Source organism: Perognathus longimembris, chromosome 6 (genome assembly GCF_023159225.1).
Source record: "Perognathus longimembris pacificus isolate PPM17 chromosome 6, ASM2315922v1, whole genome shotgun sequence".
Classification (NCBI taxonomy): Eukaryota; Metazoa; Chordata; class Mammalia; order Rodentia; family Heteromyidae; genus Perognathus; species Perognathus longimembris.
Genome location: NC_063166.1, coordinates 70873151 through 70893900, shown reverse-complemented (window position 1 = coordinate 70893900; position 20750 = coordinate 70873151). Strand labels below are relative to the sequence as shown.

The 20750-nt window shown below is 51.0% G+C and overlaps 2 protein-coding genes across 5 annotated transcripts; one reads left to right on the top strand and one right to left on the bottom strand.

The window, feature by feature from the left end:
* Positions 1 to 4654: 4654 nt before the first annotated feature.
* On the top strand, positions 4655 to 15130 carry LOC125353462 (BLCAP apoptosis inducing factor). Its single transcript, XM_048349165.1, has 2 exons — positions 4655 to 4752; positions 13144 to 15130. The coding sequence occupies exon 2, from the start codon at positions 13318 to 13320 to the stop codon at positions 13579 to 13581; it is 264 nt and encodes an 87-aa protein (XP_048205122.1). The 5' UTR covers positions 4655 to 4752; positions 13144 to 13317; the 3' UTR covers positions 13582 to 15130.
* On the bottom strand, positions 8952 to 11621 carry Nnat (neuronatin). 4 transcript variants are annotated; one of them, XM_048349162.1, is made up of 3 exons: positions 11125 to 11621; positions 10053 to 10128; positions 8952 to 9827 (listed from the first exon to the last, which is right to left on the bottom strand). In XM_048349162.1, exons 1-3 carry the CDS (start codon positions 11194 to 11196, stop codon positions 9598 to 9600), a joined length of 378 nt encoding a protein of 125 aa, XP_048205119.1. In that variant the 5' UTR covers positions 11197 to 11621; the 3' UTR covers positions 8952 to 9597. The 4 variants fall into 4 exon arrangements, with proteins under 4 accessions (XP_048205119.1, XP_048205117.1, XP_048205120.1 ...); XM_048349163.1 differs by having other exon boundaries at positions 9591 to 9827; positions 10048 to 10128; XM_048349160.1 differs by having other exon boundaries at positions 8952 to 10128.
* Positions 15131 to 20750: the final 5620 nt, after the last annotated feature.

The window sequence follows — 20750 nt, the reverse complement described above, 5'->3', positions numbered from 1 at the left end:
GTGGGGAGGTGTGACTCAAGTAGTAGAGCACTAGTGTTGAGGAAAAAAAATCTTAGGGACAGAGCCAAGAACCCGAGTTCAAGCCCTAGGACCAGCACACACATACACACAAAAGCCAGAACTGGAGGTATGGTTCAAGTAATAGAACACCAGTCATGACTGGAAAAAGCTAAGCAAGAACGCAAGGCCTAGTACTGGCAGAGAAGGTGTGTGTGGGAGGGGGGGACTTGGCCTTTCATTTATTCACTCGTTCAATAATTACCATTTTCCTCTTCCTGGCAGATCCAGTGTTGAACTCTCAAGCTACTTGAGGTTGGGGTTGGGGGGTCCGCAGACATAGGAAGAGCTTGTCCACTGCCTTGCTTCATGGCCCATCTGTACAGGCTACAGGAGGGTCCATGCTGCAGAAAGGTATCTGTTTTTGCTACCCACTGTGCCTAGCACAGTGGCTGGCATATTTGGAATGTTCCGTCTGTATTTGCCGGTAGGCTGCGAAGGCTTCGTGGAGGAGGTGACATTGGATCTGGGTTTATGGGTTTGGTTTGGTTTTATTGGTACTGAGGTTTGAACCCAGAGCCATGGGTTTGATAGACAGGTGCTGTAGTGCCTGAGGCAGGCTTTTAGTCTCTCCTCTGGGGCTTTGAAGACTGGGGGGGAGGATGTACATAGGTGAGGCAGAGGCGGGGAGTACTGGGTCATTCGGGGAGGCTTGCCCAGCCTGCTGTATGGAGGACAGAGGTGCAGGAGGAGAGGCAGCAATGAGACCCAGGAGGAGGCCAGTCAGGTCCCAGGGTAGGGAGGTCCAGGCCTGAGAGGCCTCAAGCGTGCTGGAAGGGGGCTGGGGACAAAGGCACAGGGCTTGAAGAATGTGGAACAAGGGAGGGCAGGCATCCTGGGGGGAAGTGTTGGGTGAGTGGAGGAAGTAGAGGAAAGCTTGGACAAGAAGTTAGGCTCCATTTTGGCAAAACTTTAGGTACGTGTTTTTTTTTTTTCTGCATGCCCCGCCATGGTCTCTGAATCCCACGTGGAACTGAGCTTGAAGGGGGAGGGCAGGCCTGGGGGAGAAAGAGGAAAGGGCTGGCAGAGCAGGAGCTGCTCCCTGGGAAGGAAAAGCTCCGCCCTCCCTTCTCCAACTTTCTGGATCCCCACGGTTTCCCATGGAGGCCAAGGCAGTGCTCAGATATGGTACGAAAGTGCTAGAAGGTGGTGTCCCCCAGCCAGACCCATCCTTGCCCCAAAGCATGTGGAATGGGCACTGGGAAGGGGGCCCATGTGGTACTCTTTCCTTTCTGTTATCCTATTTTCTCTTGAGGTGTAACCTGCATAACCCTGACTGTGGGCTCATAGCTTGATGAGTGTGTTTGTTTGTTTGCTTTTGTATTTGTATTTTTGCTAGTCCTGGGGCTTAAACTCTAGGCTTGGGTGCTGCTTCTGAGCTTCGTTCGTTCAAGGTGAGCGTTCTACCACTTGAGCCACAGAGCCACTTCTGGCTTTTTTGAGTAGTTATTGGAGTAGTTAGAGTTACAGGCACTGGCACCCGGCTTGATGAGTTTTTACAATGCAGTCACCAATCATATTAATATCACCTTTTTCCAGGTTCCCAGCCAACTGTATCTCACACCTTCTCCTTCATACCTTTTGCCTGGCCCAGGCCAGGCCAGTCTTGCCTGTCCTTGAGCCACAAACAAACAGAATTATATGCCATGTGCTGGTCTGGGCTCTGGCTGTATTTTGGCTTATATACTGTATGTCAGAGTAATCCAGAGGGGTTGCATGTCTTGGTAGTTGTGTGTGTGTGTGTGTGTGTGTGTGTGTGTGTGTGTGTGTGTGTGTGTTTGAACTCAGCTTTTTTGGATCATGGATGGAACTCTACCAGCTTGAGCCATACTTCATTTCCAGATTTTTTTTGCTGGTTTATTGGAGATAAAAGCTTTAGGATTTGTCTATCCAAGTGGGCTCCACACCTTGACCCTCAGGTCCCAGTCTCCTGAGGAGCAAGGACTTCAAGAATGAGCTACCAGTGCCTAGTAGCAGTTTATTCTTTCGTATGTAAAATATAACATTCTTGACTCTCAACATCCAGAGGAGGTTGGTTCCAAGACCCCTTGTAGATATCAAAACCCAAAGATGCTCTTTCATACAATGGTGTAGTATTTGCATAACCTACAGGCATCCTTCTGTGTTCTTTAAATCAACTCTAGATAGTTTACAATGTAGTACCTAATACTATGTAAACACTATGTAACATTTTTATACCCTAGGGAACAATGACAAGAAAAAGTTCTGACATGTTCAGTACAGATACAGGTATCCCCAACCCCTCCCCAATACGTTTGAGATTGTATGAAATCAATCTTTCCACTTTGATCAATTCACCTGTGGATATATGTGAAGGGCCAACTGTATCTTTCCATTGGATGAACCTACCACAATTTGTTGAATCATTCTGTTTCTAGGCCAGCTGAGCTAGGAATTAATTTGCTGCAAGCGTTCTTGCACAAGTCTTTATGCGGACATGGGCCCTCATTTCTCTTGGGTCAGTGCCTAGGAGCAGAAATTCCTAACACAGATGTAGGTTAAGATTTAGTGAGACAGAGTTCCTCTAAGTGGTTGTACCAATGTCCTCAGCCAGTGGCAACTTCAGATGCTCTGGTTTCTTGTCAGCGCTCAGCTTCCACAACAAGACTCCTCTTTCCCTCCGGAGTGAGACACTGGATATGTCTGGCACTGACCCCAGCAATAGTAGAATGGTGGAGGGCCACATCCAGGCCTGTTGGGACTCTTGGCCAGGGGTCTGGGGGACATCTTTTGACTTGCATGTCACCCCATGAACTGAGGTGGCCATCTTGGGTCCAGCACAGGGACGACAGAGATGGGAAGGATGTAGGTCATTGAAAACACTGCCAAACCACTCTTTTCTCCTACTACCAAGTCTCAGGCTACTTATATTTTAAGCTAGTTAATTTAGTGTTGGCTTTTCTTTCTTTTCTTTTTGTAAAGGAGTCACAAGCCCTTCTCACTCTCAAACTCAAATGTCATTTCTGTCCTTCATAGCAGTCAGGTCCATCAAGCATTGTTTCCCTGGGAATGCATGACTACCAGATCCTGCTACCTTCGGCCTCATTTCCTGGTTCTTCCTCCTCTGCCCACTCTCCTACCTACATTCCCTCTGGCACCAAGATGTACCATGTGCTAGGGGCACCTCAGCCTTCCTTCAGAGCTGATTTCACAGAGGACTGACTATTCACCTTGCTACCCACCCAGGGATGAAATGCCCGGGCATTTCAAACGTGTGTACTGGTACTGGGGCTTGAACTCAGGGGCTCATGTACTCACTTAGCTTTTTCAGCTCAAGGCTGGTGCTCTGCCACTTGAGCCACATTTCCACTTCCAGCTTTTTGCTGGTTAATTGGAGATGAAGAGTCTTTCAGATTTTGCTGCCTGGGCTGGCTTTGGATCCTCAGATCTCAACCTCCACTGATGCACAAACAATTTTCTCAAAGCCAAACTTCTGATCTTCCATGTGTTTTCTTCAGTCTTTCCCACTCTTTCATCCCTTCCTTGGTGCCCACTCACACCAACTTTACATCCCTTCCATCCCCAGCTCCCCTAGCCACCACCCAGTCACAGTCACAGTTCCTTGGAGCGGGAGGTGCTGCACCTGCCTCCTAGCTGGTCTCTGACACTTACTCCCCATGCCTTCCAAGCTGGGCAACCAGTGTGGCCGGCCTTGCAGCGACCCAAATTCCATGCCATTCCTATTCCATAACCTCTCACTCTCCTTCCGCTCCTTCCTTCCCACCTCTACATCTGGGGCAAGGTATCTGATCTGCCCACTCCCTCTTGCCTGACACTACTCCATAATTGTCCTTTGTTGCTGTTATTCCATCTCATCTTTCACCCCTCACCAACTAGGACCCCAATAATTTCTCACAACCCTGACTTCCTCTCACAACACTTCCTGTGACCCATAGTTAAGTGTGAATTTTATTAAAATGATTACTATATAGTGATTACTGGATGACGTCTTTCCTCCCCCTTCCCCTGACACTTCATCCATTAGACTTGGCCCCACCTTGAGTTCAGCAACCGACCTCCTGGCCACTAGCTCTATGCTAAAACATCTAGGTGCGCATGACTTGTGTTTAATTAGCCAGTGGGTTTACCCAGTGATCACAACCTCCCTGGGGCAGGCACTCCTACAGATAGGAGGGGTGCCAGGAAAGGGAAGGAGGAGGAGGACCCAGGTTCTGAGCCTGGATCTTTCCCCTGGATGATAGGGCCAGGGCCAAGGCGAACTTTGAGCCCCGAGAGGCCAGATTCCGGATCACCTGCAAGAGGTTGGGCTCCGCTGGCTCGGCTCACCTGGAGTAAAGATCACAATCTGCTGCATATGCATGAGGGGACCATGGGGCCCTGGGCTTGGGGCTGCCCACATCATGCCTGACTAGATATTCTTCGTGTTTGAAGACTCTGGACTTCTGCAACTCCACAGAAGCACAGAGAAACCTTTCAAACGTCGTGAGTGGCGGATACAGAAGGATAAATGCTATTTCGTGGTCTTGTTTCGGGCCATCGGATCAGGCGTTCTCTGTAGACAGCCCGATCTCGGGCGAGGGTCCTCGGCAGACCGGACTAGAAGACGAAGGGGGCGTCTCCCGGGCTCCGGCGGCGTCGGCGGCGAGCTGAGGTGGAGGCCGGCTGCGACCGCGAGCGGCAACAGTGGCGGCGGCGCCATGGCGAGCCTCGCAGGTACCGTGGCGTCAGCCCTCTCGGAGCGGGGTGAGAGGCCCTCGGGGCGGCCGCGCCGCCATGTTGTCCCTTCGGGTCACCTTAGGCGTCGCGGGGTCCCCCACGGGCTTTCCTCCCCTGCGCTCCGGCCGGGGGTGGGGGCGCCCCTGGCCGGCGTCTGGGAATGGTTGCCCTACTCGGCCCCGGCCTGGGCCTCGGAGGGCGGGGGACGTCCCCAAGGTGGGTCTCGGGGCTCCTCGGGGCTCCCTCTGGCCTCCAAGGTCAGCACCCTCCCTGGATGGGACCGGCGGGGTCGGTGCGGGGGGACCGCATGCCGGAGGCCTGGCCCTCGCCCGGCCACTGGGACGGGACGTGAGGGAGAAGGGAGAAGGAACGCCACCCCTCGGCGCCACGCTGGTGGCTGGGGTGCCGGGACGGCGCGTGGCTCCAGGTCGCGGGGTGCTTTTCAATCTCTGCAAAGTGTACGTCAAGTCTGGACACTCCTGCCCTTTCCTTCGTGTGCGGGGAGTGGCCTGGAAGGGCAGCCGGAGGAACGGGAACGCCTGTCACACGGGGGGAGGGGGGGAGGGGGGGGGAGGGGGGACGGACAGAGACAGTTGCCTTTTCCTTCCTCCTTTTTTTTTTTTTTTTTTTTTTAAAGTTTTCTTCCAGGCCTCTGTGTCCATTTTCAGCGATACATATTAGGAAAGTTGGGGGACTGCTGTCCTAGAAAAGAAACAGCGTTTCTCTTTGTAGGTTCCCCATCATCTTTTGTCCCTTTTAGGGAACTGAGGTGTTGGGGACAGCGTCCCTGCCCTGCCTGACACGATCCAACCCATCGAGTCAGCCTTCTGGATGGCAACTCCAAAGCTGGGACCAAAAACAAAAAAAAAAAGTTCCATCTTCTGTGCTCATGCCAACTGCTTCTTTGTTGCTTTAAATCAGAGATGAGTTAATGTTAAGCAAATCTGTTAAAAAAAAAAAAAGAAGAAGAAAGAAAAAACCAGAAAAAAGGGTTTCTGGAAGCCTGGTCAATTTCCACTGGTCAGATCCATTCTGTATCTGAAATTGGTGGTCTTAAAAGGGTTGCTGCCAAGACCAGTTTAACCTTTTATCAGTCATATGTTGTTTTTTTAAAAGAAATGTAGGTTAAACTACCTATTTTTTTTTTCTCTCTCTCTCTCCTATCTTTGAAACTCATGCATTCCATTTCAGGCCTGTTACAGTGTGATTTACCCCAGAGCCATTGCCTTTGCTCTCTGACTTCCTGCTTGGAGATTCTCAGGAATCTGACTCTTGCCTGGGTACAAGCCCTGCAGGAGAAGGAGAGGGAGACCACAGCTGATCATTTCCAGGGATACAGTGATAATGTGCTTTGGGATTATATGGAAGAAGTCAGAGGTCACCCCAGGGAAAGAGACTTGTTAGACTGATGTGTCTTTATGTGTACAGACATTGAATCCCAGAGAGAGATGGAAATAACTACAGATTAAGAATCTCCCTTTTGTGTGTTTGTTGACTCCTGAGGGAATGCCGTTTGAAAATAGGTATCTAGTAAATGGCTCACAGCACACCTGCTTCCTCTTCCAGCTGTGGCTGGCCCTGCAGCCAAAGCTCCAGAAACTTGTTCTCACCCCACCCCTCAAACAAACATCCTTTCCTCCCATCACAGTTCACACGCTCCATAGGCAGAGATAACAGTGTCTCTTCATATCTCTGTGAATGTTGAAAGAGACCATCTGTGTCTTCTGAAATTTGTGACATAACCGCCCCCCCACCCCAATTTAACTTCAGCTGGTTAGGCTAAGAAACTAAACTTTCTCAGGCATTAGTCCCAAGAGTGTCACCTCTTGCCGGGGTCCCACAAAACCATTCCAATCCCCTTGAAACTTCATCTGTTCCATTCTTGACCTTGTATGTGTGTGGGTGGCAATGGTTTAGAGAGCTCTGTGTACTAAGGCTTTACAATAAAACAACAAAACATCTCATTTCTCTGCAAGAATAAAATGTTTTAATGGTGTAGCTTGTGGAAAGCATTGTATAAACAAGATGTGTTTGAACCAGATTTGTAGCATGGCCTGGAGAGGAAAAGGAAATGCATTCCTTCTGTCTTCTCCAGTGGATTTAGTTTGCTGACCAAGCAAGAGGGTTTGGGGATAGGAGCTGAAAGTAGGGAATGGGTATCTCAAAATCAGGCCATCCGTTGGGTTCAAGCCACAAGAGCAGCCCTTTCCTGAAAGTCTGTAATCTTACCATCCTACACTTAGCACTCTGCTGAGGATAGATGGGGGAAAAATGCTGCCAAGATCATCTGGAAAGCCCTGGGGTTACTGGCTGCCCCCTACCTTTTGTGGTGAGCAATGGGAGAAAGATGACAGGGTGTACTGTGTCCCAAGCAGCTGAACCCTTCACTAGTGCATTGGCCTGCCTTACTGAACTCAGCTGTTGGCTGACTTGGGCTGAGACTAGAGCATCTGGGGCCGTGGGGAATGGTACCCACCTGTTCAAAGCTCCAAGAGAAACACAGGCATTCACTGACAGCCCAGGTTGAAGGATGGACTGTGATTTAGGATAGAAAATCTCAGAAACTTCCCATTTTGAGGTCTGTCAAAACAGGCTTTAGGAGGGAGGAAGTGTGTGCATTGCAGGCTGATGAGTCACCCTGGGGCAAGAGGAGACTTGCTTTGGCTTCTGGCTGTAGCCACCCCACTAAGGAAGATGAGAGGCTCTGGTTGCACATCCCACTGAAATCCTGAAGAGTCCTGACTGCCACATTGATAGGCTATTCCTAGTATCTGAGGGTTCATTGGGATCTTGATGGAGAAAAAAGGGGGAGGGGCTAGTGAATCTGCTAGGTGGTTGAGGCTGACTTGATTCATAGCAAAGCCAAGACCAAACTGAAATCTGCATCCTTTGCCTCCATTTACCTCTACTGCTGAATGAAGATGGTGTCTTTACAGGTGTCCGTGATAGGGCTGAGAAATTTAAGGGGCTTGCTTAGGGTAGTGGAACATGGTCAGGTTCAGAAGGGTGAGATGACTTGTGCTCCTGACTGAAACAGCTGTGCCTAAGCGATTTGAGGATATGGCAGAAAAAAGGATTTATGACCTTCTAACTCCCTCCTTTGGTGCTGATCCAGGAACAGATGTGTAGTGACAGGGACAGCAAAACCCAAAGATGAGATTGAACAGGTGGTAGGGTCACTTGGTGAGAGTTAGCTGACTCCATGTAAAAAGAACCCTGACTCACTGAGGAGTGAAGGGAGCAGAGCAGCCACCCTCCCACTCATGGCCGATGGGGAGAGCCCTGGCAGGATCTGTTAAGATCCTAGGGATGAGGAGGCTCCAGCAGGTAGAGTGAGAAACCCAGGGAGGTTGGGGCCAGGCTGGAGAATTTTAAGGCCAGGCCAGACAGCTTTGGACTGGCCTTGAGGCTTAGAGCATTAAGTTGGCCAAAAGGGGGCACCACACCACACCTATCCCATATTCACTGTAAAACCTAGTGTGTCTCTCTCCCCCCCCCCCCCCCCCCCAGGTCTCTGGATGAGACCTGGAATATGGCTTGTGTCCTGAAACCACCTCTGTAGGTCCTCAGTACCCCACTTTGAAGGCCACGCCCTCCCCCCCTCTTTCCCCTCCTCCCATCTTCCCCAACTCAGTACCCTACTTTGAGGGCCACGCCCTCCCTCCCGCCCTCTTTCCCCTCCTCCCATCTTCCCCAACTCTGTACCCTACTTTGAGGGCCACGCCCTCCCTCACGCCCTCCCTCCCGCCCTCTTTCCCCTCCTCCCATCTTCCCCAATTCTGTACCCTACTTTGAGGGCCATGCCTTCCCTCCCACCCACCCTCTTTTCCCTCCTTACATCTTCCCCAACTCTGTACCCTACTTTGAGGGCTACGCCACGCCCTCCCTCCCTCCCAACCTCTTTCCCCTCCTGACATCTTTCCCAAAGTGACAATCTGCCATTGGTCTCTTTTTCCAGGACCATAAGTGAAGGCCCCCACCCATCTGGGGAGGGGAAGTGGTCCCTCATTCAGGGACTAATGAAATCAAGAAAAGCTATAAGACACAAGCTTTTGGTGTTCCTCCACCACCCCACAGGGTCCTAGGATACTGCGAGATGGGGGAGGTACTATTTTATTACTTGCAGAGGCAGTCTCTATCCTCTAGGAGCTTACAGTCTAGCCAGGGAAACACGACTAATGCACACGACACGATTAATGCTATTAGCGTTTACTACATCTACCACAATTGCATGAGACTGGGGAAAGCAAGATCAGTGAGGGGCGGGGGGTTTCGGAGAAGGTGTTTTAGTAGAGATGGGATTAATTTGCTGGTTGAACAGGTCCGAATCAAGTGACACATTTGGGGGAGGGGGAGTGGGCTTGGGAGGCAGTAGGGAAAAGGGGGAATGAGGGGCAGAGGCAGCAAGGATGGAATACAGGTGCCATAGGCAAGGGACAGTGAGAGGGCCCCGCTCAATTTCTTAACCCCCTCCTTCCACCCTCCATGCTCATGCCCCGCCCCCTCAGTCCCGCCACACAGGCACAGAGGTGTTGCTTTTTCTGCTGCACTTGAGATTCAGGGCTTTTCGGCTGGTGATGTCAGAATGTCCATTCTGCTGGCCGCTGGAATGTGTTGGACTTCCATGGTAGGGCCTGCTGGTATGGCCCGTGGCTTGCCGGCTGGGATGGCACTGTCCCGGCTTCCTCCAGATCAGAATGTCGTGCCTATGCCCAGACGGGGGTCTGCTCCTCATCCCCCCCCATCCTCCCGCCCCGCCCACAAATGGGACGGGTGCAAAGGGACCGGGAAGGGATCTGGTTTCGTCGTCATTGTCGCTTCTCCGAGGGGCCTACCGGCCCCTCACTGACCTTGGCTAGTGCCCCTCTGGCGAGGGAGCACGGGGGACCCCCCATTCCTGCGCGGCATTGGCTCCTGTGCTGGACGAGATGCACAGGAGCACCTGATGACACGGCCGCCCAGGGCTGGGAGGTGGGCCCTCAGTTGGGGGCCCGCTGCCGGCGCTCCCCCAGCACCTGCCGCCCGGTCCGCGACACCGTGTAGGCCAGCTTCTGCAGGGAGTACCTGAACACCTGTGGCAAGAAACCTGACCTTAGTGGAGCGTACCAGTAGCCAGTCCGAGGAGCTACCCTGCCCACCCCGGCCCCACCCCCCGCCCCGCCCGCCTGTCCAGCATGAGCTGGAGAGGCGGGCCGGGGCGCAGCTTGTCCACGAGTCAGAGCAGCTGGAGCTTTTCCAGCTGTGCTGAGGGCTGCGTGGCGGCAAGCTGATTGGAGCCACACTTAGGTATACCTCACTTCTTGCAATGGGCTGTGTCCCTGGAGGATTTCGAAAAGCGAATCCTACCCAGTAAATGCAGCATTCCAGGAACACCTTGAAGGAAATAGGCAATTCCTTTGGCAAAGGATTTCTTTAGCAGGGAATTCTCCCTGCCAAAGAGAGCTTCATGGGCAAATGGTTTTGTGGGCAAAGCGCTTTATTCTGATTTAGTCTTATGCAAAGCACTATTGCCACATTTTTTTTTCTTTCATAAAGTCATGTATTTTTATTTTTTTATTTTTGGAAGCGCGTTTCTCCCCTTCCATTTTTCTTTTTCTTGTGAAGGGCTTTTTTCCCTCTAATTGTTTTGTTTAGTGCTTTTGTCCAATTCATTTGTTTTTATTAGCTCCTTTGTCTATTTTTTTCTGCAATGCGACTTTTATCTAATACTCTTTCTACGAAGTGGTTTTGTTTTGTTTGTTTTGGTTTGGGTTTTTTTGGTCTGATATCCTTTTCCTGCAATGCGTATTTTTCTCTATTTTTTCCCCTTTTGGCTACTTTCTCTCAAACTTGGAGGGTTCTTCTGTGAAGTTTTTAAAATTAAGAAGTGGCTTTTAAGTTTTTTTCCATACTACCCCTCGAGTGCTATATGTTAAATGTGTATATATTGTTTTAAAGAAAATTTCCCTGCAGTGCGCAATTTTTAAGGAGGAAATTTTTTGTTCAGCTAACATTACCGTCTTGCCACACACAAGTGCCCCGCCTCCCTCCTGAGATCGAGTCTGTGTGTAGCGGGGTTTTCTTACCACTTAGGTCGCTAAAAGTCTCGGCGATCGTCCACAGCGGGCAACCGCCGCACCCCAAGTCTTTGTTCCCGGCTGGGCGCGGGCGCACCGGGGAGGGTCTACACGGGGAGGTGGCCGCGGGGAACGGGAGGAAGTTCGGGGATGTGCGGCGGCACAGCACCGCGGCACTAGGACAGGCAGGGATCCCGGGGATCGCGGCAATCTCGGGACGGGGCAGGACGGGTCCGGGAGGCGGCTATCGGGACGCGAGTTTGGGATGCACGCATTGGGGATCGTCTCCCACCCAGAGCCCGGGCACACTTACCTGCAGCAGCACGCGAAAGATGTACCAGCCAATGATGAGCAGTTCAGCTGAGGCCGCCGCCACTGCCGCCATGGTTCCGAGAGTGGTGGATGGGTCGAGCGAGGGTTCGCCGAGGTCCGCTGGTCTCCTGGAGTCCGCTGGTCTCCTGGAGTCCGCTGATGGGCGCACTGCCGCAGCCGCGGTGGCCGCGCCTTAAGTACCCGCCCGCCACCTGAGTGCGCATGCGCAGTTGGGGGGGCGTTCAGGAGGAGGGGTGGCCCGCGGTGCCCCTCGTTCACCAGGAGAGAGAAAAACAAAAAAACAACAAGAAAAAAAATATCCACCATCTGCTCTTTCCTCACCGCCCCCCGCCCCCCCGTCCCGCGTCCCATCTGAGCCCCTTTCCAGAAGATTCCGCCCTTCCCGCTTTTGAATTTTGATATGAAATTGAGGGGTCAGGACTCTGGGCCGAATAGGGGGTGCACACTCTTAGTGCGGCATCCCTCTCCTCAAGCCCTGAACCGAACGTTCAAACCCAGTGTCCGGTGCCGCGGCACAGTCGTAAACCCGAAGTTAGGGGAGGGAGCCTCGTTGCCGCGGGACCACCTTCCGGGCGCGGCACCGGCCTCCCGCTTAGCACCTTCCGCATCCTGGGGGATTTTAATGAAGCCCTGTCCGCTTCGTGCCCGGGGGCTGTCAGAGCGAAACCCTTCCCCGATTCCTGGCCGGTGGGCCGCGTGTGTCCACGCCGCGGGTCCGTGGCTTCCGCAGGAAACCTTGCGCTCTGGGGCAGGAACGGCTGCGCGTCCTCCAAGGGGCCAGGGTGGTCGCACCAGAGGGAAGGATCGGGGCCCTTTTGTGTGTGTGAAAAGGAACGCTCAGCGTGGAGAAGTAGCCAAAGTGTGTGCTTGGGTAGTTTTCCGCGGTCTCCCGCTCACTCTCCCCAACCCTCAGAGGTGGGCCGAGTGGTTCTCCGGCCGCGCCAGGCGACTGGGGCTGGAACAGGGATTCACAGGCTGCCTGTGGGACTGTCGCAGCCGGGTGTGAAGGTGAAATGAGTCGCTATCCCTGAGCGTTAGTCTCGCTGATCTCCCTAGCGGAGCAGAGGCTGGGAGCCCCTCTCAGAGCAGCCATTCTTCAGGTCCCTTTCTGAGAGCGTATCCTGCTGGCGGTAGGGCGGGAAGACCTAAAGCCCCGCGGCGATCAGGGGCCGAAAGCGCTGCTTTTGCTGCAGACCGCTTGGCACAGAGACCAATTGGCGTTTGCCCCTATGTGGATAGGAAATTAATTTTGATTAAAAGCTCATAGAGGTCAGGGTCTCTACAATGCCAGCGGGAGATGGATTTGTAATGATCCAAGCCAATTCGATCATTTTGGTTTGAAGTAGCGGTGATTTTTTTTTTCTTCCCTGTATTGACTTTCGAAGAAGTTAACCAGTTTGAGCTGTTTGAAAAAGGCAGGCCTGGCCCACGCCGCCATCGGGCGGGGGGGATTCACTATCCACTGTCTGTCATCTATCTCCAGCCTGCAGTGCCTGGGGTGACTTCTTTAGACTTGTTGCGGCCTCATTGTTGATCCCAGCACCTACTGCTGAGAGACTAAGTGCAGAACCCTTTTTCACCACAAGGGGGCATAGCAGAGAGCAGGTGGTGTCCTGTGGCAACCACAGGACGGTATTGTGAGGTCTGGGCCTTTGAGGACGGACTACAGCCCCAGGAGGCGATACGTGATCTCTGCTGGGCAGGGTCCCCTGGCAAAGCCGGTCCACTGTAGGACCCAGCCACAGAGCCCTCAGTTAGAAGCCTCAGGAAGCCCCCAGTTAGAAGCCCCGGGGGAAATACCCCAAGAGGTTTCTCAAACTGGTGACTGCAGAGTAGACCTTCATGGGTGGGTAGGGAGGCAAAGGGCATTCACATTTGCTGTTGTTAATCATGATCCATTTTTCCAAATAAGTATACATTCTGTTCCTGTTCTTTTTTTTTTTTTTTTTGTCTGTCTGTCTGTCTGTTCTTTGTTTGTTGTGTTGACTTTTCTCTTCAGGATCCCTGCTGCCTTGGTGATCCCAGGCTGACAGCCAGAGAGCACAGCGGCTCAGCTCCTGGAGAGAGGGTTGAAGAAAGTGGAGGGCAGCCACCTGCACCCACTGGCTCCCATTAGGTCGGTTCCTGCAGCGGTACCTGGCAGCCTTGACGAAGGCCCTGCCCGGCAGAGATCATGTATTGCCTCCAGTGGCTGCTGCCCGTCCTCCTCATCCCCAAGCCCCTCAACCCCGCCCTGTGGTTCAGCCACTCCATGTTCATGGGCTTCTACCTGCTCAGCTTCCTCCTGGAGCGGAAGCCTTGCACTATTTGTGCCTTGGTTTTCCTGGCAGCCCTGTTCCTCATCTGCTATAGTTGCTGGGGAAACTGTTTCCTGTACCACTGCTCTGATTCCCCGCTTCCAGAATTGTCACATGACCCCGGCGTCGTGGGCACCTAACAGCCACCCTGCTAGCTTTCCAAGGAAGCAGAAGACGGGAGGGGAGGCACTGACATAGGTCATAAAGCATTGGAGTTTCAAATCCCGCAACCTGCGGGTGCCACATTCCTGATGGCGCCTCTTTGGCCTGTGATGTTTTATCCTTATAATGTGAATAATGGCACTGACCGGTGCTTTTATTGTAGAGTCTTACAGTTGTGGGTGATCTTGTGGTTGTGTGTGTTCTGTCCCTCTCTGGGTCCTGGCTGGTGGGATGGCCACCCCCCTCGCCTCATTGCTGCGAGGAGTCTATCTACACCCATCCTGGCCAATTGCCCTGGTGTTACCTGGGAAGATAAAATCTCAGTCTTCCTGTCACCTCTGTGACCCCTCCTTGTCAGGGTCCCCCCTCCTTCTCAGAATGTTGCTGACTCCTCAGTCCCTTTCCTGGTTTCCCTTATTTCCTCTCTCCTGTCCCTTTTTGGGGGGAGTACCTGTCTAAGACAGGGCTTGTTTTTGCACTTATCTCGAATTTGAAGAGATTGCTGATGCCCAAGAGCCTCGCTTTTTCGTCCTCCTTTCCCTATTCAGCAGACTAGACAGAAACATGTCTTGACTGTTGGTTGTCCCCAAATCTCTAGTATTTTCTCAGCTTCATTTTTAGGAAAGAAGCATCAGATAGGTGTTGCTCTTCCACCTGGGTGTCCAGGCTCATGTGTTCCAGCCTGGCCTCACTCCCTTTGCCCTTCCTCCTACCTTTCTCAGCCTTCCTAAAGGGGGCCTCCCTGTGTCTCCTGTGCATGCTCTGCAGGATGGACGTGTGGTGTACTCACATAGACTCAGCAGTCCCCTGCAGAATGAATTGGAAAGTATTTATGTGTTTCATAGCAGCCATGATCCCTTTGGTTGGTGTTTGGATATTTTTCTCTGTGCTCTGTATGTGTGTTTGTGCATGCGTGTATGCGCGTGTGTGTGTGACTGTATGTATGTGTGTAAGTACATGTGTATATTCCTTTTGAAGAAGCTTTACCGAACATGTTCTGATTTTGAGGTTTACTAGTAGGTAGCTGTAGTAGGTGCTGCTGCAGTTTTTATTTAGCATGGGAATTGCAGTGACCAGCACGGTGAACTTCATGGTGGTTCATTCAGACAAGACGCAGGGGAGCAGTGGCCATCGTCTTCCATCTTCCTGCCAGGAGCTTCCTCGTTCCTGTGCACATGGATTGTACCTTATGGAGAATGCACAGGAAGACTTTGTGACTGTCATTTGCTTTTTTTTTCTCCCTTTCTCTGCGCTTCGGTAGCAAGTGTTGGCAAAAGAGACTTTGTCCTGGCCCCTGCCCAACAGGGATCAGCATGCTTGTCCTGCCAGTTGGATCCATCCCTCAGTGTTGTCTGGGAGGGAGGGAGGTGGGCTTGGCAGAGGACAGAACTGGAGGCAGGCCATGTAGGAAATGGGACTGCAAAGGCCACACTTGTGAAACATGTGGACTGCTGTTCTAGAGCTTTCATTTCTGGTGTGTTCATTGCACAGCTGTTTGAAATGTTTAATAAAGCTTTATAAACTTTACTTTGTGATTTCATGTGGCTGCAGTCCATTTGGGTCATGCGTGGTGTTGGATTTCTTAGTTGGTAGGGGGCAGGGGACTGAGGACTTGGCGCCAGAGTACCTTAGCCTGAAAATTCGATCTGCTCTCTGGAGAGCAGATGGTGGGATTGGGGGAGAGGGAGGGGAGACCAGAGCAAGCCAGGCGGTGCACAAGAGGGAGTCTGAAAGTTTTCAGAGATGACACTTGGGTTTCTCAGCTTCCAGGGCTTCCTGCCTGAAATTGTTTCCCTCCATAGGAGATTTGAGTAACAGTTCCCTTGACAAACAACGTAAGACAGCTGGAGCTCTAATCAGCAAGGATTTTAATGGTGCTGCTTTTGAAGCAAAAATAAAATGGAAACCCCTCATGGCATTTAAAGTGGAAAAATAAATAAGACTGTCTGTCCACCCAGAGGACTCCAGGCCGTGGCTCAGAGTGGGAGAAGCGTGTGGTTCCATGCCGTGAGTGTCCTGCTCACACTCGTGCCCCAGGGAGACAGGAAGGTGAAGCTTGGCAAGGCTTGTGCAGGACATCTGCCTCTGAATTGTTCCTCCTCACTCTGTTAAGTGAAATCGAGGCCCAGGGCTCTTGTGAGAAGTTACGTGATTTCTTGGGACATCACCTGTCTTACCTACACTGTTTAGTTATTGCTGTAACATTGTATGCACTTTTCTCTTGCTCCTTTCCCATCTTCCCCCCTTACTTCCTGCTCCTCCCTTCCCCATTCCTAGCATTGCTGATCCCTGCTTTCGCTTCTTGATTAAAAGTTATCCAAGACTTGTCTGGTTTTGGAGATGTTTTCCAGAAATCAAACTTTTATCTATCATGTCTGCTGGGGTTTTTTGATGCTGTTTGTTTTATTTTTCCCCTATCTGATTCTTTTCTGGGTTGTCCAGATCAGCTTTGTGGTTTTGCAGAGGCTTGACAAGCTGAGGACTTGTACATACAGAGAGGATGGTTTGTTCAACAAACACTGAGACCCTGTACCCAGCTTGCTGGGGATTTCAGGGCAAGACCCAGGCCTGACTCCCTGGGACCTCACAATTCTAGCTTAGTGGAAAGACTTAACAAAATAGACAATTGCAAATTCCAAAAACAAACCAAACAAACAAAGGCTTTTGTGGCCCTACTCTCCTGTGGAGGCACCTGGATAATAAATGAAGCCAAAATTATTGCTTATTTTGCTCTCCTTTAGAGAGCAGCTCTCTGTTTTAGGTCAGGTTGCTTGAGAATCACACTCGGGCCTTCCTCTGAAAGATGTGTGGTTCTTTTCACATGGAGCCCATATCCTACCCCATCCCTCCCAGGTCAGCATTCTAACTGCCCAGTGACATTTCCCACCTTGCCCAGCACCCACCCCTCTTCCTGAAATGCCTTTCGGGAAAGAAAACAGTAGATAATTCTACTGCAAAAGTAGGACCAAGGCCTTAGGAAAAAAAACAAACATGCATCCTATTGTCCACTGTGGCTCCCAGTGTGGAATGGGTGCCTGCTCACCTGATACCTAAAAACCAACCACTAGAAAGGTGTCCTGCTCTGGGCCTCAGTTCCCTTAGAGTTAAAATGTGGTGTGTAGAGTGAAGACAGTTTTTCCACCCCTCATATCCCAGGGGTTCTTTTTGCTAAGGTCATCCTAGGCCTGTTTGAGGAAGGTGGCTGAGCTCTGAGTAGGTGGCAAGGCTCTTTGGAGAGTGCCTATATGTGCTGTTGGCTTTGATTGGTGTATCATGTGACCATAGATATTGCCTCTGCCAGGAAGCTTCCCAGGACTTCTCCCTGGAGCCTAGAGAACTTTGCTTAGCCTTCCATGGAGTGTGAGGGATACTTCCTCCTTTGTAGTCACCACTTCTGGAGGGCATGGTCCATGAGGCCCTCTTCTGCCTTGAAAAGAGCCCTTCATTTTTATTTCATTCAACTGGCATTTGTCAAAATTTCATGCAGAACAAGGACTTGGAACCTCAGTGAACAGTCTCTTCCATCAGCAAGTTCTACAGGGTAATGGGCAGATTATTTCAGAAACACGTAACTAGGGGCTGTTGCAGGTGCTGGGAAGGAGTCTCAGGAAGGATGTGATATCAGTCTGGGAGGACTGACATTGAGACCCAGACCTGAAAATTAAGTATAAGTAAGCAGTGAAGAAATAAAGATGTTTTCTTCTATTTAATCAAGCATTTCTGTGCTTACAGAAAAAACGGGCCGAAAGCAAAAAGAACTACCAGTATATCTGGCTGCCTTTAAATCAGTACCCAAAGGCTTTGGGGGAAAAGAGGTCAGACTGTTTAAAGCTAGAGCACTAACCATTCGCAGGATCTTAAGTGTGAGGGGGTATGTGCATTAAACTGCTGGCAACAGGCTCAACACTCAATGTGATTTCCAAGTGACCATGAGCCAGTGCAGTGTGTAAGGAAGAGTTCATTGGACAGGGAACAACGCAGCACCTGAGCAGTGTAAGTACCAGAGCTGTCAGGAAGTCCACTGCCCTGTCTGGATTCCTGGGAATGAGAAGCATGTCTAAAGCTAGTGGGTAGGCTGGAAGAGAGTTTGGTCTGCCAAACTTCAGGGGACGGAGCTGAGTGTGTGGAGAGAAACTGATTCAAATGAGGCTCAATGTACAGGGAGAGGCTGGCCACACATCCCCTAAATGTTTCAGACAAAAGAGCTTGTTGGGTATGGAGGACTTAAGAACCTGATGTGAGGTTTCAAGGAGCCCAGGCCTTAAGCCTTGCCTTCATGACTACAATTCCGTGAGCCTTGGTTTTCTCTTTCTTACGGAAACCATAAAGCCCAGCTGAGTATCTGCCTCCCCAGTACTATTCCCTCTGTGCTGCAGGCCTGGCTGGACTCCCTCAGAGTTATTCCTGGCATCTCCCCTCCAGAGGTTCCAGTCTTAACAGATCTGTGTGTGAGTGCTTTGTCATATGGGGAGTAAATAAGACCCTTCTCCAAAGACTAACCCTCTGGGTGATTCTGGCCTCTCACCTCTTTTCCTGGGTAACTTGTAGAGAGCTTGGACAGCTCATCACCCCTGTCAATCCCCTGTCCCACACTGATGATGGCAGTCCTCCAAGGAAGGGCAAGGGCGCGGGAGAGAAATAAGGCTTGGGGCTTTGTTCCCACCCACTTCACTTGTGACCATATCTCCTTTTACCTATTTTTCTCTAGGCCTGTTTCTCCCCTTCGAGAAGGGGACTGGACCAGGAAGTTAATATTTCCAAAGCCATTTTCTGTGAGACATTGGTGACCTTTATCCTCGTTGTTCAGTCTTAGAGATGTTAGTTGAAAGAAAGTATGTTAAGTATTTAATTAAAGGGTTTTGCATTAAAGAACAAACTTTTAATCTCCTGGGTACAAGATTATCAAGAATGTTTGCATACATTCCGGGCAGATGTGGATGGGTCTGCAGAGGAGGAAAGCTGACAAGGCCCTATTGACTGTGGTCCCAGCTCCTCAGCTTGGTCAGTAAGTCCCTTCGCAATCCTTGAGGATAGGGGCAGTGTTTGTTCCTTGACCAGAACCTGCCAGGCTAGGCTTGGCTGGCAAGCCATATGGGTGGATAGATGGATGTCTCTATCAATCAGTTGCTACACTCCCTAAGGATCTGGGCAGTTGACCTTTCCTAGAAGGAAGAATATTGCTTCCCAAGTCTCCTCTTGACAACTCTGAAGCAACAGATCATTCTCCAGCCTCCCAGATGAGTGTTTTGAACTGGGCTTTGTGAGAAGAAACCTGTAAAAGACAGCACTGTAGCCTGGCATAACCTCTGAGACAGTAGTCTGCATGCGTGTGGTAGATGCTATATAAGACCCAGATGTAGATGCATCCTTCTCATACCCTCACCAGGCTTTTCTGCTTTTATGAGCACTGCCAGATGAGCTGGCAGGTGTGCAGAGCATAGGCCACCACTCTGTTTCACAACTAAGTTTGGGTGAGAGGCTGACTTGCACATGGTTTCACAGCGAGGCCAGGCTGGCCTTTGATTCCTGAGCTCATCTTCACTGTTTACCTTCCATTTCCATCCTCTCCTGCCTCACGCACATCATGAACATCCTTTCTGCCTCACTCCACTGCCATTATACAGGTTTTGCCCTGTGAGCACCTCACCCAGATGTTAGGTCAGCCACTGGCCTCATGCCTTCAATCCACTTTGAGGAACAACCCATCCTTAGGCAGCCATAGACTTAGCTGTCTTACTGTGCAAGTTAGGCTGCTTCTCTTGGGTAGGCTAGTCTGCAAGGGGAACTGCTCTTTGGGGGCTGGTTTTTGGTTTTGTTTGTTTTCACTTACTGGTCAAATATGAACTAGTCTTTATTCCCATTTTTATGAGTGCCATATGGTTCCAATTCTACACCAAATTGCCAGTGTAAAAATGTCTCTCATTAACTGAAGCCTGCAGACATCACACACACACACACACACACACACACACACACACACACACACACACACACACCCCACAGCTATCGCAAGCAGTAGCCCTCATGGCTGTGGGTTCACCTCACAGGCTAGTGTGCAGCAGTGAGTGATTTCTGTTTGGAATTGGGGCCTCTCTGGCCCCGGTCATGACTGCACCACGTCACTTCAGTCCTATCAGTCTCTCCAGGGTCTGTCTCCTCTTACGTGGGATCTGGTCATTTCTGGTATGTCAGTTACATCAGGTGTCTCACTGCTTCTAACCCAGTCCTTTTCACCCATCAGTCATCTGGCTACCTTTAGGTCATGTTCTGTAGTTTTAGGCTCAACTTTTGTCATTCTCTATCACCTAAAAGATGGTACTCTCTGTAATCATGGAGCAGGCAGTGTTCACAGTCTGGCACCTGTCTTCCCCTGTATGAGCCTACTCTGCTCAGGGGCCAGCCAGATGAGCCCACCCATCCTCCCTGAGAAGGTGCCCAGGAGATTGCTTAAGAGAAGATGTCAAGTGGGTGATGCTGAGAAAGAATGAGAAGTCTTCTGTAGCTACTAGCACCTGCAAGATGATCAAGAAGAGGCCGCTGGATGAGTTAGGAGGTCTGTTTGTCTTGTCCATCCTAGGGTCAGCAGGGCAATAGAGGCAGATACCGTATTGCCAAGAGAAATGGGGAGGCAAAGACTACTTCTTTTAGCTTTGGAGAAATAGAAAGTGGACCATTTGGACTCTTCTTGTTTTAGTTAGCTAATATTTGGCAAATGCTTATCTGGATCAGATCTGCTGAGTACTTTCCTAGTAGGACCTCCCTGCAAACCTCATCGAATTTTGTAAAGTTGGCCCAGCTGTGTCTGCTATTGAGGAGAGCTTCCACAGGTGAAGTCACTTTCCCAGGAAGAGGGGCACGGTGAGGATCTGCTCCCCATTCCTTTGCCTCCAGAACCTTGCCTTCACCACTCCTTCAATACCCAAGAGCCCCAAATGGAAGAAGGTGGCAGAGGGCTGCTGAGGTGGAGAGCTGAGGTGAAGGGCATGGGTTTGTGGAGGCATATGCAGAGTTCTAAGGGCTGGAACATGGAGGGGTAGACATAACAAGTGTCTCCATGTGGCTGGGAATATAGCTTAGCGGTAGAGTGCTCACCTTGCATGCATGAAGCCCTGGGTTCGATTCCTCCGCACCACATAAACAGAAAAAG